Source organism: Motacilla alba, chromosome 4A (genome assembly GCF_015832195.1).
Source record: "Motacilla alba alba isolate MOTALB_02 chromosome 4A, Motacilla_alba_V1.0_pri, whole genome shotgun sequence".
NCBI lineage: Eukaryota > Metazoa > Chordata > Aves > Passeriformes > Motacillidae > Motacilla > Motacilla alba.
This window is the reverse complement of record NC_052045.1, coordinates 9,647,055-9,665,653: the sequence shown is the minus strand read 5'-3', so window position 1 is coordinate 9,665,653 and position 18,599 is coordinate 9,647,055. Positions and strand designations below refer to the sequence as shown.

Here is an 18,599-nt window from a genome sequence, read left to right as displayed (position 1 = left end):
GAAAGGGCTTTCTTCTGTATCTGTGTACCACAGAGACCAAGATAAAAGAAGTTGGTATAGACTTCAGAGATTTCAGAAGAAATAAATGGAAAGTGATCATCAAAAGCTAGATTTAACTGTTCAGACTCAGATTATTCCTGAACATATTTAGGCAGTAAAACCAAACAGTAAAGTAATCTTGAAATATTTCAATTAAAGTCCTGGCTTGTTTCCTGAAGAGAGATTTGGTTCATACATTATAGGGCTTAAAGCAATGAAACAATGTGCCCTAAATAAGTATGTCAAGGTTTGCCTCCTTGTGAGGTTAAATCACTTCTATTTTATACAAATGTCTCTAAGCAGCATCTATGACTTTAAACCCTATATAAATATAAATTCTAGGTATTGTAAGATGGTAAAATCACTCATGCCCAAAAGACTGATAGATAAAGAAACAGATCATTTTCCTATTGCATGTAAGTACAATTGAGTATGATTGTTCTTAAATCCAAATAATGGCTATTCTATCATAAGGATCTTTACACTGTGTGTGTTATCTGTTGTAGCAGAGCATGAAAACCTGAAACTACACTACACCCTTTCAAGCAAAGCCATGCAAAAGATGCCACATTTTGTGGCTGTGTTGCAAGTTGTTTTTGACCTAGAAGAAAATTTCTGCATGGCACTTACTGGGGCACATAAGTCTTAAAGTGTAGAGACTGCTGACACCTGGTCCTGTGATATGGGAGGTCTAGACAGGATTTGAAACCCTACACCATATAAAGTGGGAAAGGAGAATGAGACAGCTTATCTACATAGCTGCCTAAATGCCAGCAATTGATACTGTCTTCATGTCACTCCCATGATCCTGGACTGCTGCCCAAAACACTCCTGCAAAGAGCCAAAAAAACTCAGAAGAATCAAAGTTTGTAGTAACCCTCCCTTTTGTGGTCACTTTTTTATAGGCTCTTTTTTATAGGTCACTTTTATTTTATAGGCTCCCAAACAAGTTTTGTATGTTGCTTTATTCTCCACCACAGACTGATACTTACAGAAGAAAACACCAAAATTTTAAAACCTTTCATACTTTTGAAAGTGTAAGCAAAATTCAATGCATCCACCTCACAGGCACAACTGAGAAGAATTAAGCATGTATAAACGTACTAGCAAACAAGAATTACAATTTTAAAATGGACCAAGCCCATGTGAATTCTCAGAAAACTGTAAGCTGGTGTTAATTCCTTTTTTCTTTATGTAAGGGATTCAGAGAAGTTTTTCAGCTAGTGGGATAACTCCCCTGCTCTGAAGAATAAACATGCTAATGAACAGCTCAGCTATCGATTCTTTTGACATTTAACTGAACAGCAGGTGCTGAATCCAGGGTTTACTAATGCTGCTGTATCTACTACCATTATTTTTATTTTTCCCTTCATTGAAGAATTATCTTTATAATAAAACAAAACTTCCTGAAATGCAGAAAGACAACACGGAGTCTAAGAAACGAGCTATGTGTAAGGAGGAGTTCTTTTGCACCTCTCTGCTGATGGAAGGTGCTTATAAACAGGAGTCAGTCACTCTCTCAGTTTACATTCTTCATTGCTGTTTTCAGGAGAGAGTTGGTCAACCAGAACCCAACATTCTAAAATCTCTGGGAATCTACCAAGTACTAAAGCACAGTCCTTTTAGACTCCATAAAAATTAATCCTGTGCCATGTTTTGGGGGAAAAAAAAGTTACATTCTATATATGAGTAGCTTTCAATGCAACTCTTAATTAAAAAAAAAAATCCATCAATTTAATTTTGTGGAAGCTATAATGAGCCTGGTTCTACATATAACTTCTTTTTATCAGCTTCAATCTCCCATTCTCCGGGGAAAGCAGTACAGAAGTGTCTTGTCCTTTGATAGCAATAGATAACTAACCTCATTTTGTAAAAGCAGAACTCAACAGAGTTGTTCTTTGTCTTCAGCAGAAGTAGGGAATCAGACCTCATTGCCTTGTACTGAACCCATTTTAAGGCAATTTGATGCCTTACACATGATCATTGAAAAGCTTCCAGTTGTACCTTTTTTTTCCTCCCCACTCTTTTCACCTGGCATTTCTTTATACAACAGAGAACCAGGAAGTTTTATATTTAGAAGAATAGGACTGGTAATATTTTCTGAACCTGTATTTTGAGGCCTCCTGTATCCTTACCTATCGATTACAATCAAGTCAAGTGTTTGTCTTTTGGTAGTGGTAAGGATTAAAGATGTAATTGCTTTTAAAGCAGACATTTTCAACTCTACTTAGCCAAATAACCTGAAGCATTAGAATAACACTTCCCTGCCTTAACCTTCATCTAACCACTGCTAGCTAATGAAAAAAAAATTACCCAACAAAACCATATTTATTAAGGCTTTTTTTCCTTCACTTTAGGTCTTGCTAGATATCTACTGATAGACGAAATCAAAACCAAATGACAGAAGAACTTCAGATTTAGTGAGGGGTTTAGCTACAATGCCACAAAAACCTGTGCTGTCTCTATACCTCTGTCCAGACTGAGCTGCCATTGAGTAGGAAGGCACTACACAAACACAGTTGGACACTTTCCTGTCTTATAATGACTCCTATGACCTGAAGACTTGATGCAAATCACAGAAATTACTAGGTGTGGTTTTGTTTAAATGATATGCCTGACAGAAATGTGTGTCTTTGTGCACAGCAGGTATGACAAATCAAAATAACTTAGGGAAAAACGTCCGTGTTACATTGACAGATGGAAAGCAAACAATCTGTACAAAACTGTGTTTCTCTGGCAAAAATAAATCAAAATGTTACTTCACATTAGGAAATTTTAAATAAACAAAAGCTTCAGTATCATGGTTCACCATACCATTTTTATAATTAAGAAGTATTTCACACTTTCAAGCAACATTAAGATGATTATGAAAGCCACAAGTTTACCTCTGCACAGATTTACACCTGTGTTACTTCGGTTCACTGAATTTAGAGGAACAATATCTGATTTAAAGTAAAGCAAGAGAAGAGACAGAGCTGAAGACAAAGTAAACCTGAGGGTTTTGATGAAACATAATCCTCAGCATGAGATACAAAAGGTGACTTTCCTGAAAAGTGCTACCTAAATTCTTAAAAGCTTTCTGTACATAACCTCACCTCATCTCATCCTGACATAATCTTAATTAGTCCTGGTCCTACTGCAGAGAAGCCCACTGAGGCAGTTAGCACCATACAATTAATCAGATGTTTTGCATGCATCACAGCAACCAACACTGTCAGCTTACTGATGTGAGTTAACACAAACAGAAATCAACCCTGCCTTTCCTTTCACATGAACTAAAAGCATGTGCCATGGAGTGAACATATGATTGTTTCTTCTACACACCACTTAATGTCCTTTCTTCCCTTAGCAGCCATTTCCTAAGGCACCACTGCTCTCTGCAAAGCATGTTTTGGGTTTTTCCTGGTGGTACTAGGGGAGAAATGTGAATTGGTATTTCTCTTAAATGTCTCTTCCTTCAAACAAGAATAAGTTTATCAGCTGAAATTAACAATAAGACATACTTCTTGCCAGTGAAATTAATGAATCTCACCTTTTTCCTGTGTGCTTTAGCAGTTTTCAAGAAACTGAATTTTGCACCTTCACATAAATATACATTTGAGAGCACAATCTGCAGTCATCTCATAGCAACAGAAAATATTTTATACTTAAGAATGTAAGTATATACAATGTACACACTCACTCAACTGATTAAAAGCTTCACCACCTATCTCTGTAATTATACATCTTAATTTTATTCTATTGTTTGAGATTTATCTTTTGTCTTCATTGCAGGTACAAAACATGACAGTATTGTACATAATATCATTGAGGAAGAAACCATACAATTACACAACTTGTTGAAGTTGAACAAAAACAAAGAACAAAAAGAAAACAGTTTTACAAAGCTGCATTTTCCTAAGCTTAAATCAAAAGAGTTCAATAAACCACAGGAAGCTTAACTCAGCTTTGTTTGGCATGTGTAATATGCTGTGGTATGAATAGTGTATGCAATGTTTCATACATGGTGGTGTTTCACTTCAGCAGAATATGGTAAAGCTACTTACAACATCAGTTCAGTCCACAAATAATACTGAACACAAGAAAGAATAGTCTAATATTTAGTGATTTCACAGGTTCTCAGTGAGTTTATAATATTCCTAGAAATGCACTATTTAAATAGCTTATCTCAGGAACTGAGAATTAACTGCTCAACACATTCTCTCAACAATGTTTGCACCCCAAAGCAGTTAAGAATCTAAGACAGGAATTATTAAAAGTTGGGACAGCTCTAGTGTTTGCATTTCTTAGCAAAAGAACATGTACAGTCTATTCACTACCTGACACAAGCAGTCATTCCCCATTATTACTGTCCAAACTTTTGGGGATTTTTTTTGGTATTTGAAGGCCTATCACAAGAAATTGGTGAGCTTACTGGAACTGCCAAATGTTTCAGGTCACACATGATTACCACTCCTCAAAGGAATCTCACCTCCATTTCTCAGTACCTAATTACCCTGCATTTCTCCTATAGTAAACTTCCTAATTTATTACAATACTAGAGGAATTAAAACTCTCGACAGGATGGCCACCAAGTTTCTATGAAGTACCCTAAAACAGCAGTAAGTGAGGCCAATAAAATGTTCATTTTTTCCCATGTTAGCAAACAATAGGTATGTTACCAAACAGCAGCAACTAGGAAGAACAGATAGGATGTAAGCTTATCCCAAACAAAGTCCATCATCAAGCTACCTATATGTACGGATGCGTCTTCCATGCTAAAGACACAGCTGTCCTTTATCTTCGTGCCCTGTGCTACATTTTATAATCCTACAGCCACCTTCACTGTCATCTCACTCAGATTTGTCACTCTGGCAGTCAGGATGGCTGACATAACACACAGCCAGCCTTACACCATTGTGAGATGCTGGAGGTGCACAACAGGATTTTGGTTAGTCATTGTAAGATTATGAGTAAAGTGTTCCAAAGGGATTAGCCATCATAATAAGCTCAGACTGTGTCTACCTAAAGATTGTACACACTGAGACCTGCAGATAAATGCAAGTTTGAGGTTGCAAGTCTCCCCTCCTCCTGACTCCTATTACTACCATCTCACTTAGTCTGACAGTCATGTCATCTAGACAAGTTCTAGTGAAACTCTTATTGTTTTGGATGATTTTTCCAGTCTAATGTGCCAAACTTCTTGAATGACTGGTGAAACTCTTTCCAAAGCAAATTTCATTAGCCTTAATTATGGTAAGTTTCATCAGTCCTGGAACTAATGGCATTTTACTTCATCACACATTGTTCATTGTATTTGGCCAAATCAAATAAGCCTTTCTTACTCAGACAAATTGCTTATTCACAGGAGCTTTTATTTAAAAGTGGACTATGGCAGAAATACAGATTTATGGGTAGTGATTATACAAGATTTCAGAAGTAATGGCATTCTTAACTTCCCCATATTTTCCTACTTAATCTCACAGCTAGGGTTTTTCAATGCTAGAAATAGTTCACACCTCCAAATCACTCAGAAAATTTGAAATGCTTGGCATTCACCTAAATCAGACTGAAAATTACCTTTTCAATACATGATTTTTTAGGTTTCAGTTGGGTTCTTAGTTGGGAGATGCTACTATTCTTCAGCGTGAAAAGCACACCCACTGAAGACTTGATCCTTAACAATATGCAGTAGCCTAAGGAAATATTGTCATGGGAGCTAGGAACAGAATCTAAGCTTCTTTGTCTCTATTGAGATCCCTTTGATCTGAAAAATTTCTTGAAGTTTAAAATCATAAAGCTGGTAAGAAGGGCAGTGGTACATCTATTTGATATAAAAAATTCTACCCAGCTGAAGTCTGTAACAAAGGAAATTCAGCAAATTCAATACACTCAGAGCAGGTGGCAGCTGAAAGATCCCTCACAGAAAATGGTTTCTGATGTCTAGATCTCTTTTTGACAGGTTTTTCTGGACAGATTTTTGATAAATTTTCTGCTATTAATAGTTAACAATTGGCTTAAGTGTGTGAACACACAGGTTTTAACACGTTTCCACTTAGTTAAACATAACTCTGGACATTCTTGGCATGTGTCTCAATTTGTCTCTGGCATTGAGCTATCTAGAGCATCTCTTCTCCAGCCCAGAACAGCTGAGTTAAATTGTTTCTGCTGTTGGATTAGTATTTGCTTCCTCAGGCAAGAAGCTTCTTTTTCTTTCTCCACCTTTTTTCTCTGGACTCCAGCAGAGATGTTACACTCGATGCTTAGAACATTATTAATGCTTAGACATCTCCAGAATGTATCTTAGCATGGATTGCCTTTGTCCAGTGACAGGAGAAATGTGCATTTATGTAAAGTGGTGTGGGATTTGCAATATCATGCACAGTGGAAGGTCCTGTTTATCAGCCTTTTTCACAGTGTTGACCTTATTTATTTTGCAAGGACTCAAACACCCTGGCAAGTGTGAAGTCTGCAGGTCTGTGGAAACCAGGCATGCCAACTGAATACTTACTCTGCTAACACTGTTCTCAGACAATCTCCTTAGAAGTTATCAGTAACATGAAGATGTCTCCTTGTCATTTGTCCATTCATTTTAGCTCCTTCAGAACAAACTTGTTTTCTAGGACCATCAGAAAGTTCTACCTACATCCCGAAAAAAACTGGGCTGCACGTACTCATGCTGGCAGCACTTAGAGCAAGCTGTGAAACAGAAGATCAGTCAAAATGATAGTGCTTACCCCGTTCTGTGTCATAGAGGTACACAAACTTTTCCCACTTATAGTAAGTCAAGAGGCTCAAGATGGCTCCTTTCAAGGCTGGCCGCATCTGGATGACGAACTGCACATCTGCATCTGTTGGGAAGCTCGGCGTGATGAAGGACGTGTGGAGGGCTCCACAGAACGACGTCAGGGTGTTCATGGACATCTGGTCATAGAATCCAAAGATGGCATAAACTCCTCTGGAAAACTGTGAACAGACTAAGAAAGACAAGGGTGTTAAAATCTGATATATAATGAATACAATCAAACTTTCAAAGTATATTTGAGGTAAGCCTTCCAACCATTTCTGAAATTATTCTGCATGATGCAGCAGATGGAGTGAACTAATGAGATAATATATACTAATTTCAGTGTAGCAATCAATTGTACCAACTTTGTAGCACTTAAACTGGCCTGAACACATTTATTTTTTGTTGCACTTTGTCCCGTGTTGTTACAACCCACTAATCTTTCTTTATTCTTTATATATAAACATGGGATCACATTACCTGTCTGTAAAATACCTTTCCTTCCTCGAGTAGCACCTTGAGAGCTCTGTGAGGAGCTACACGACAAATGTCAGATCTGCCTTAAAGTCAGAATGTTAAGGGGTATTTTTACTGGTATCCAAAATTGATTCAGATCTGATTCAAAGAAATCTGGATGTTTTATTCATTTATAGTCCACAACTCTGAAATCTGTGTGGCCTTTTTCAGCAAAGCTTCTTAACAGAGTGTTAAAATCTTTCAGAGTAATAAAGACTGTGACTTATTATATGACAACACAAATGAGGAGCACATATTGCTGCTTCATGGGACTAAAGCTGATATCCCTTAAGCTGAAGGCTCTTTGTCATTAACTATTCTGCTGTCCTGATGAACTCATCTTGTACCAGAAAAAAAAATCAAAATACAGACAAAGATTATTTTTTCCACATGTACTTATCTGGGAAAATACTTCATTATTTCCCATCCTTTATAGAGATTGAACAATGGCCATTTTGGACAAAAATGAAAGTATTTCAATTTGTAAACATTGCTTCATGGGCATTGCAGGAAAAAGAATTTCTTTGTTATTCAGCTCTGTAGGAAAGATACAAAGTTCTTGTGACCCTGGGTTCTTTCCATGGAGGGAGGCTGCATCACAGATAGAAAGGGAGGCTGATCTGTGAAGTGCTTGGGCTCTGGATTGTAAAAAGACTGTACAACTGCAATACAATATAGCACAGCAGCTCTTCTAATCATACCACTGCTGAACAGGGATGAGCAAGGCCCATTTGTAATGAAAAGAGGTTTCCCAAAAAAATGTTCATTCATTAACAATTAACAATTTCAATTGTCAAGAACTGGATTTAACAACAATTTACAACCAGCCCCATTGGCATGGGGTGATATTACAGTGATACTCTATTCCCTGTCCTCTGCTTTATGCCCAGAAATGGCTGCTGTAGATTTAATATGAACCAGAGGGTGGGGCTGGAGCCTGGGAACCCCAGGTGAAGGCTCTGTTGGAACCTTTCACGGGATGTGCTCCACTCACCATGGACCGGGACATTACATTGCTCCTTTGTTGGATTAGTCTTGCTTGCTTAGGCAAGAAGCTTCATTTTTTTCTTTCCCCACCTTTTTCTCTGGACTCCAGTCAGGGCCCCAGGAGAGACCAAGCCAGCAAAGGAAAGGACACCAAAACCCACCAGCTTTGCCTGCTGTGAGGAGGAGACCAACACCAGAAAGGTTCCCATTTACTCTGCCTGAGTGGCTCCGTGAGCTCCTGTGCCTCCCCTTCCCTGAGACAAAGGGGACAGATCCCACCTCTGCCCCCTGGCCACACAGGCCTGGCAGGGGTGGGGTTAAGATTTTGAAATTTCAATTTACAGCATTTATTCAATCCTTTTCTGTGCCTTGCGTGCTCCCTTTTTTTGGTTAATAAATAGTTTGGTTTTTTTTTCACTTTCACCCACTGGTATTCATTTCTCTCACTGGCAAACTCCCTTCACTTTAGAGGACACAATTTTAGTGTTTTTACTCCTAGAACTTGTCTCTAAACCAAAACATCCTTTAAACATTTCTGCAAAACCCCTGCATATTTAACTTTGCAAAAAACCAAGTAATTACCAGCAAGGAAGACATGACTTCTACACAGAAATGTACAGCATTGCTACTTCTGAAATACCATCACATTTTCCACCATAAATGCTACCATTCAGGATCACTAAAAACTGTAAGAGTAATTTTAAAAAGGATTCTCCACAATATCAGCTCATTGACACAGCATCATGGAGAACATCTAAAATCAGCAGTCAGCTGTGAAAATTTGATTTTCTTCCTGAAGCTCTGGATGCAAAAACTAGAAACACTGTTCAGGAATTTCTTTAAGTGTTTAAGCCACTGTAACAGGACATGACCAGAAGCAAATAGCAGCTGGTGAGACACAGAAAGGAAATAAGAGGTGGTAATTTCTGAAAGGAAAGTTTGCAGAGGTTATCAACCACAGAAAAGATATAAAAGAAGTTATAATACAGTAAGAATTTATTCCCAGAGGCATGACTGAGGAATTAAATACACTGTTTAAAAAGACATTTCATTAAACTACATACCAGCAGGATATAAAGCAGAAAAGCTACCATAAAAAATTATCTGCTGAAGTAACAAATAAAAAGCATTAACTTACAGATGGGAAAAAAGGGAAAAACAAAAATTACATTAAGAAGTCTGGCAGTCTCCAAATCATTGAAATGGTGTGTAAACCCTCCAATTCCATAGGAATAATCAGTGAAGTGGGATTAATGGAGTGAGTGTCCTCACATACACTGAGCCTGTACCTCATAGATCAAGCTTCTATCAAGTATATATTAACGGCATAGTTTTTATGTAGATTCTGTACAGCAGAGAAAACCAAGTATTCCAGGAATCATCTCTTCTTGCAATGTAAACAAACATTCTCAAAGATCTCCTGATCCTAAAAACCAAGAGTATTTCAAATAGTCCTGGATTCACCCATTATTTCTTATCAGGTGTAAGACTAAGGAATACTTCTGAACTGTGACTCAACTAAGTAAAACTTTATTTTCATAGCAGATTGTGCTCATTTATGCAAAGTGCCCATCATCAATTGGTGAGTAACCTGAGAAAAAACCAGTCTGTGAACAACCTGACTAAGCAGGACGTTCTCCAAGTGACACCTCGGAGCCAACATGGAGCTACTGCTCCCATGAAAGTAAGAGCTCAGATTTGGTCTTCAGAGTATTCGTAATTATTTTTCCTCCTGATTTTGGAGGATCACCAAAAATATCTTCTAACAAATGCAACTACCTTGCCCACTCTTATTTCTCCTGTTTCAGGTTTGTATTCTCAGCAGATTTTTAAGATTAACCCTTTGATGGACTGTCTTCTACTATTAGCATATTATTCCTGACTATCTATTCTGCATGTACCATAGGATGCCAATTTAGTTTTACCAGCTTATTTAAAAGGCAAATAAACCTTTGTTTTTATAAAGGAAAGCTAAAAGGCCAATTATCTTGGTCCTCAAAGCTCTTTTGCATTTTTTAACTCACAGTTTTGTTAAAATTTTGTAGCATTAGGTCTTCCACACAGTTTGTGACCTAATCTCTGTAATCAGACAAACCTATTGAATATCCATGAACCCAGAGTCATATTTTTACTTGTTTTCCAAAAAACAAATGTGTAATTACAGTCATTTTAATTACACTATTATTCTAACATCACTGAGCAACAAGAAAAAATTTAATAAGACTAAGTCTTAGCCTTAAGCTCTTTTTACAAACTACTTTCTACTTACAATCAGAAAAACCTTCATGTTTGAGTAATTAATTAAGGAAAAATACCAAAATTCTAACAGTTGATTTATTGGGGTTTTTTTCCTATTTGAAAAATAAAGATGGTCAAACACATACTTTGGCTGCTAAAGAGATTATTTGGACAAGTCCTAGTTCAACCTCATTCCTCAAGAAAAAAAGAAGGTTTTTTGCTGAGCTATGAAACTGCTTTTAATTATGTGGATGTACATCTGTTTCCAAGGACAGCACATAACCAAAGTTTCAATGTCTACAAATGAGGGAGACAGGTCCTGAGCAGCAGTTTTCCAATGGAAGATCACGATAAGCCATTATTTTGGCATTAGGTGCAAGGTGATTAATGGAGATTTAGCACTGGACTTATTCTCAGCGTGAGCTGCCACATGTCATTGTGTCCAGGAGAGAAAGTGATGGTATGACAGAAGTCTGTGAATTCTCAAGCATGTCAAGAGAAGATAAGAAACTTTCAGGTCATGACAGACTGGTGTTTCCTGCCAAGGAAGGAAAATGCTCAGAGGCAGAGTGATAACAGTGGTAAGCAGAATTTACTTTAAAAAAAAAATCCAAAAAAAACCACCACCACACTAAAGAACCCCAAAACCAAAAAAACCCTAACTAAACCAATCAAGCAAGAAAACCAAAACAAACCGTAAAAAACCCAACCCCCAAAACCAACCAACCAAAACACAGCTACTGAAGCCAAAGAAATAGAAATCTTAGCTTCCATACTGAATAGCAGCTGAGCCATCCCAAGCATCAGTGTAACCCAATGAACCCAGACATCTGTTTTACTTGCATTTCCATCCTCCCTCCAGTCAAATCAGGCCCACCACTGAAACTTGCTAAGATTAACCAGATAAGTTGTTTCTTTTTTTTTGCACTCAGATCCCAGGAAGGCTGCAGGCCAGAATCTCAAAAGACGCCCCACTTCACACAAGTTATTAGATGTTTTATGTATTTTTAAAATTTATTTTTGCTTTCTAATGGTATTTAGTTTTTCTGTGTTTTAGTGACTGTGAGTATTCCTGACACAACAAGGTTGTATAAGACCTGACATTTCTACTGTCTACTGCCTAGAAGCTAAAGTCAAAACTTCTGACACCTTTTTTTTTTTTTTTTACTTCTAGTTCTTACTATAAACAACTGAAGCGTTACTAGGAACACTTACAAGTGGGTTTGGGTTTTGCTTGTTTAAAGAGAAGAGGTATAAAGCTAACAAAAGAGATATGTTACTGGTGGAACGTAATACATGCTCTTCCACTGGATGATATCATTAATGACTGAATTGTAAAAGTCGGCAGGATTCTCCCAACTGTGGCATCCAGTGCACTTCAGCCCTGGATGCAACAGCCCAGTAGTTTTGGAGTCAGGGGTTGGAGGTTTCAATACCTCAGGCACTATTCCTCCTTCATTACTCGTTTTATGAGCAAGTAATTTCCCTTTTGTTCATATCAATTTCTTATAAAGTAGGTCTGATAAAGTCACCCTGTGTCACAGGGCACTGTCAACTTGTTTCAGTGATACTCCCCCAGCTCTTGGGAGGGAAGGCACCATAGGAGCTCCATCTCAGCTAACGTTAGCACATGCTGCTCAAACTGCTTCCTTAGTTTTGTGTTCTGTGTTTTCCTCAGCTGTGAAATAATTTTATTCCCTCCACTTCCTTCTGCCAAGTGTCTTGGATTCCAGACAACTCTCACTGCCGGCTTCAGCCAACAGACTAATGGGACTACTTTACAATGGAATAATATGCAGCCTAACTCAGAGCAGTTGCCATTTTCTAGGGCTCCATCCTGACCTCCTTGTTGTAATAAAGCAAGGGTTACCATTAACATTACCTCTTACAGTAAGAATACAGCCTTCCTTTTAGAGAGACAGACAATGCCTCTACTACTTTCTTTTGCTTTCATTTTAATACATAGAATGAAAAGCAACAACTCTCTCTACCTTGAGCCCTGAGGAGATCAGCACAGCAGTGCCCCTGAATGCAGAATGAGCTACTTTCAGGGGGCTCCAGGCAATCAGACTTGAGAGCTTCCTTTAAAGACAAGCCCATCATACTAAAAACGTAAAATTAAGTGAACTGCATTTACCTATAGCCAATAAAACCATCTTTTACATTTTAATTAAGACTGAATTCCGTCATGGAGAAAATATTGTTTAAAATTCAGGTGAGAAAAGATGCATTTCTGAAAGCAGCTATTCCTGGAACTGTTAACAGTGAAAATTCCTGAGGGCAGGAGGGAACCAAGGAGCTACAACTTGAAATTGGATACGAATCTTCCTGAGATACTGGCTATAACATGACTTCTCATCCTACCTGGAAAAAGATATGCCCTCACAAACAAACAAATATTCCCTGAAAACAAAAAACCAACCCAAAACCTCACAGCAGAGCACAAAACAAAACCATAATTTACTCCTGTTACTTCACTTATGGCATCAATTTTCTCAACGGTGAAGCTGCAATGTTTTATCTAGTTCTTTTTACAAAGAACTACTCGGCTTGCTTTGTTCTATCTAATGTCTTCTTCAAATATACACACTTCAGTATGCATTTCATTTTAGGAGAGCAAATAAAATAAAACCAGCATGTTCTGGCAGCAGAAAGGGGATATTATTAAATAGAAAATGAAAGGCATAAGGATTAATCCATTCATATTTTACAAACCATTTACTAGAAAGCAATTCTAAACACATGTTCAGATGCAAGCATCCTTGAACACTCTTTGGTCAAGATCATGTTCAAGATTACTTCAGTCACCATTTCCTAACTCCATCACACACTGCTAGAGAAGTTTTTATTTCTCATCTGCTTTTCAAGATGACTTTGGAACCCCAACCACAATTACAGTTCCTTGGGGCTGAGTGCTGTACACACCCATTGCCACAACCTTGGTTTCTTTCAGCGTGCCCAATTGCTTATGACATACTTGACTCATTAAACTTTACACATTTTGGCTTTTATATATATATATGACTGTGGTCAAATAAAACCCTAACAATGCGCATGAATTTGTGTGTGGGATCTTCTCTTCAAACTGAACTGCTTGTGTGAATTTTATGAGTGTATGAAAAATGCCAGCTGGCAATGACAAACAGAAGCCACTTGGGCTGTAACAGTGCTAGTGGCAACACCAGCAGCACCAAGCACATGCTGCAATGGGGGTATTTGTCCATTAGCACAACTTCAGTCACATAAAAGTAAACCAGAATAAAAACCCCACTGGCTTAAACTGCCAATTTGATATATATGCAAATTAAAGCTTTGGTATTTAAAAAATTACCTAATATGTTTAATATGTGAATAAAAAGGGCAATCTTGGGTACCAAACTGTAAGACAGGCTGAACATAAGCACAGCTTTCTCTATAAAATCAAGGTTAACTTTCTGAAAACTGCTCTGAGAAGGTACTGAAGGTACCCTGAGCAGCTGGGAACAGACAGCAATACAGTGCTATTATATTGCCATTTCCTACTCACTTCCATTTAGCTCCCAAGCTCTACTTCCAAACTTAAGATGGTGTAGAGTCTGAACTAACTCTGTTTTCAGGTTACTGACCACAAAACTAAAACAATCCCCACCAAATACCATTTTTTCCTGTAAAACCTTGTTAAAACTCAAGCACAAAATGAGTTTTGTCGCACAAACCTACCAAATTATAATGCATGGTTCATTTAAAAAAAAAAAATCACTGGCTATTCAGAATCTCTGTAATTATGACACATTTCTGACGGTAGAAGAAACCCAGGAGTCAATCCAACCAGTTTCCAGGAAGTGTCAGCCTCTTCTTAGGACCAAAATATGAAAGGATTTTGTTTACCTGGGATCCCTGTTACACACCGATTTCTTTAAAATATACCATTGATTATGAGTACTATTAGAACATTCCTTTTGAAAGGCCGTGAGTCAGATAATCATGACTCATTCTGAAGTATAAACTACTGGAGTTTGAAAGAAATAGAATAGGTGTTTAAGCTTAAAATGGATTAAAGGTGAGAGAAGATATATATGCCATAAAAATCAAGTGATTTTTGTTGAAAGATGATTTAAAAAATGTGCTAGGTACTTAAGGACTATACTTAGGTATGTGCTGATCAGAATACTACATTACCCTGCTTGTGTCTTACAAGATGGAGTTCAAGCTCCCAGACCAGGCACCACGGATATAGCCAAGCTTTCTATTCTTAAACTCATCCTGATCATTCATGATCTTCTACTGTTAACAGAACACTTTTCATCCTGATCCCACCATCCCCACAAGCTGCTCACAAGAGTAATTTATTTTAAAGGAAAGCTATTAAAACATACCACACAGTTTTAAACAAAGAGCTTTTAGAAAGAAGACTTTGTAACACTGCTGTAGAAGCAGATTTAAATGCTGTGGATTTATGTTACTTGTGACCTCTTCTGCTTTCTGCCTATGGTGATCTTGACACCAAAGTAGATGCTTGCAGGAGAAGCACAAGAGACTTCTCTTGGTAGACTGTTAAACTCACTGCTGGAGAGAAAAGGAAAGGCATTGATATCTGCCTTTCGTACTCTGCTGAAGAGATGTTTCTGCTGAGCTACTCCAGGATAAGCAATGCCTTGCCAACAGCAGCAGTATGTGCAACGCCAACACTCTGCTCCTGATTGCAGCTCCACCATCCTGGATGCTTAAGATTTATGGCACAGGCCTCCCTCAGGTTCAGAGAGTGTTAGGGACTTAATGAGTGGATGTAAAGCAGTTCACTGAGCTCTGACCTTCACGAGAGCTTTAGCCAATCCTGTACACATAACCACACGCTCCTCTCTCCATGAACCATGGGAGATGAGCTAACACCTGTGCGAGGGAGCTAGAGAACCTGTCAAAGCTTTCTGCAGGAGAGTCTGAATATATTCACAGCAAACAGCGATCATTTGCGTTCCTCATATCCAATATCCAGCTCCTGCTTCGTGACTAATCTCTGCAGAAACACGGACAGCGTGCATGCAACACAAATATGTACCACTCACTCAAGTGAAATAACTTGTTTCCATCTGTTGCACCATTTGAAATGCTTTTAATTTAAGATGGTGTGTCATGCCTGCTTGCTCTGATCACTTTCAATTGTAACTGTATCTCTTATTTTCCAAAGCAATTTTTCTAAAAACGTTGGTGAGAGGAAAATATGAAAACACTCGTTCTTTGAAAAATTGTCCAGTTTGAACACACTAGAAAATTTAGTAGCCATTTATTTACAAGCAGGCAATATATTCTAATAACATGCATATTCTAATAAACACAGTTACACAAATGTTTCTGTAAATATATTCAAAGTAATAAGAATTCCACAAACCATTAAGCACTCTGCCTTGGAACAAAAGGACATGCTCAAAAAAGTGTTTTTAACATGAACTTAACAAGATGTGGTAGACCAGGGAGTACCCATTTCATTATTGTTACCTTCTTCAGAGACGATTTATCTTCATACTTTAAACAATAGGCTAAAGGAAAGCAAGAGCTTTGTGGTATGAAGAAAAAACCAAATCATACCCATCAGAAAAGGGCAGCATTTTGTAGCTGAGGATGTTAGGCAGAACGCAGGGCTGAATCAAGGAGCAGCAGCTGAAGGCAATGCTGTGCCTCAGCGCCGTGAATCAGCAGCTGCGATCTCCAGCACCCCAGTACTCTGAAGGGATTTCTTATATCACTGGAACATCTCAGTGTGGAGGAAGTAAAAAGGCAGAGGCATATTATTAAATGCATGCTTGTTCAGCAGATCCTTTCCTAAGTGATTTCAGAAGTTGACTTCATTCTGGGCCACTGTGGTGAGAGGCAATAAATCAAAACAAGGCTCTGGCAGTGTGATGAAAGATGAGCTGAGTCTGCTGAGGTGGTGCCATTTATAGGCCTGTGGGGATATATTACAGAGGATGAGAGAAGAGGCAAAGTGGCCAACACACCTGAAGCACTGAACTGGGTAAAATTCACCAGGAGGTGAAGGTCATGATTAAGGTTGCTCAAGGAGAAAGGGGATGCAAATGCCAAAAGAGCAGCTGTGCAAGCAGCCTCCAGCTCTGGAGGGTTTCCAGTTGGCTCTATGTTTGCAGAGCATGGTGCTGGCTGACAGACAGCTCAGCTTACCCAAAGCAACAGTCCCTCACACTTTCCTGGAGGCTCTGCAATGGTATTCCAGCAAGAACTGTCACTGTATGTACATCTTGGACCAGTGGACTGGATTTCATATTTCTGTATCTCCCCCCTGTTCTACTCAAAGTTCATGGGGCTATGCAACTCTCACCCTTGTGTTCCACTGCTGTCAGCTGATCAGCCTGAGAGGCTTCAGATCTGTTAATGCAGAAGCAGAAACAGGATGTCTGTGAAAACTGGCTTCAGGAGCCAGGGAATTATTTGAAGATGCTCCTTGGGGGTCTAATAAAGCACCCACCAGTACCACTGAAGAAGTTCACATGGAATTCAGTGAAAGCTGGAATAGAACTGAGAGACTTATTCATACTGAAAGTGCAAACTACAGAAGTACCTCATATCAACATCCCAACTGCCCTTACAGAAGATCCGTCCATCTATTTTTGTTGATATTACTTCTATCTGCCTTAGCCCTATCTGCCTTAGCCCTCAGAGTTCTTCTGGCTATCAGCCTCCTGGACCTTCATGATCACATCTGACAGTATTTCAGAGACCAGTACCCTCAGCTAAGCCAGTGCCTTATTTACAGGAAACAACAAGAATATTATTGTTTATGAACTATGCATAATCACTATTTATCAAGCTGGGTTAATTGGCACATAACAAAAGAGTTGTCTGGTGCACAGCTGAATAATGCAGAAGCCAAAATTGATGGAAATGGTACAGCAAAAGCCTGATTCTGAAAGAAAAGTCACATTGCTACATGTTAATTCTTAAGTGATTGCTGCCCTTTCAGAGGGGGAAGGGGAGGCCAAGAGAGACAGACCTAGTTTGGAATTATTTGTTAATCCCAGAGGGTTTGGACACCATGTTATAGCATTAAATACTGGTTTAAAGTCTGCTCTCAGGCACCTGCATGGAGAAATGTTAACACAGTGCACATGCATTTTTAGTGCTCCACGAGATGCTGCTACATTCATAAGGAGAGAACAGTCTCATAAATCATTAGCAACAGCATGAGACTGTGCTCTGCAGGGGTATGAGCGATGCTGTTAGAGAAGTGGGGCTCTTCCCACATCTTCACTTGACAAACAAGAGCTAACTGCCTCATATCAAGGCCAGACTAGCAGCCCTTTGGTTCTAGGACCAGGGGATCCTGGAAGTCCTCCTCAGAACACTCAGATACATAAGGTGTATCATGAGACAGTGGCAGTGTGGGGCAGCACTTGACTTCCTCTAGAACACCCACCTGAAAAACCACAGCTTAGTTCACCTTGCTCTACATGCACAGAGGGTTTTACTTAATGCTCTACACCCCAAAGCTGTGTGCACAAATTTAAGAACATACTTCAGTGTTCTGATGGACAAACACAGACTGAAGCATGTGTCTGCTCAAGACACTGAATCAGAGCTGAGGGTCAAATTGCCATCACTCTGGTGGGCCCCTTGCATAAGGCACTACAACTGAGCTGTATGAGGGCTTGTCAGATAGTCTGATTTACACCATTACACTTCCACACTTGCCTGGTCTCTTCTCTACTAACATTAGTAAAATCTCTCCTAGCAGTAAAACACCTGCAAATCCACACCTTCAAAGTGTAGCCCTTCCCTCCCTCTCCTTTACTAGGAGAGGCAACAGAAAATGAGAAGACTCCTGTAACTTCCATTCCTAAGAGTTAGAAACTCTTTTATTGGCAAACATCATGCAGGCTAGAGAATCCTCCTGTGATCTTACCATGTTTGTGGTCTCACCAGCATGAATATAAATTAATGTAGAACCACAGATGCTTTAAAAAAAAAATCTGGATTACATTATTGCCACTGCAAACTATATTTCCAGTAGGGAGGAGCTGTAAACATAAGCTTTCTTCTGAAGATATTCTAACACTTTATTAGA

General features: G+C 38.7%; 1 protein-coding gene across 7 annotated transcripts in view; it reads right to left on the bottom strand.

Annotated features, from left to right (window-relative positions):
- Window positions 1-18,599, bottom strand: part of GRIA3 (glutamate ionotropic receptor AMPA type subunit 3) — a 145,675-nt gene that overhangs the window by 104,645 nt on the left and 22,431 nt on the right. For all 7 annotated transcript variants that reach the window (XR_005259876.1, XR_005259874.1, XR_005259875.1 and 4 more), the window contains exon 3: window positions 6,756-6,995. Coding sequence is in view for 4 of the 7 variants with exons in the window: in XM_038164472.1 (XP_038020400.1) it covers window positions 6,756-6,995 (240 nt within the window). In the remaining 3 variants the exon portion in view is untranslated. The remainder of the gene's footprint in view (window positions 1-6,755; window positions 6,996-18,599) is intronic.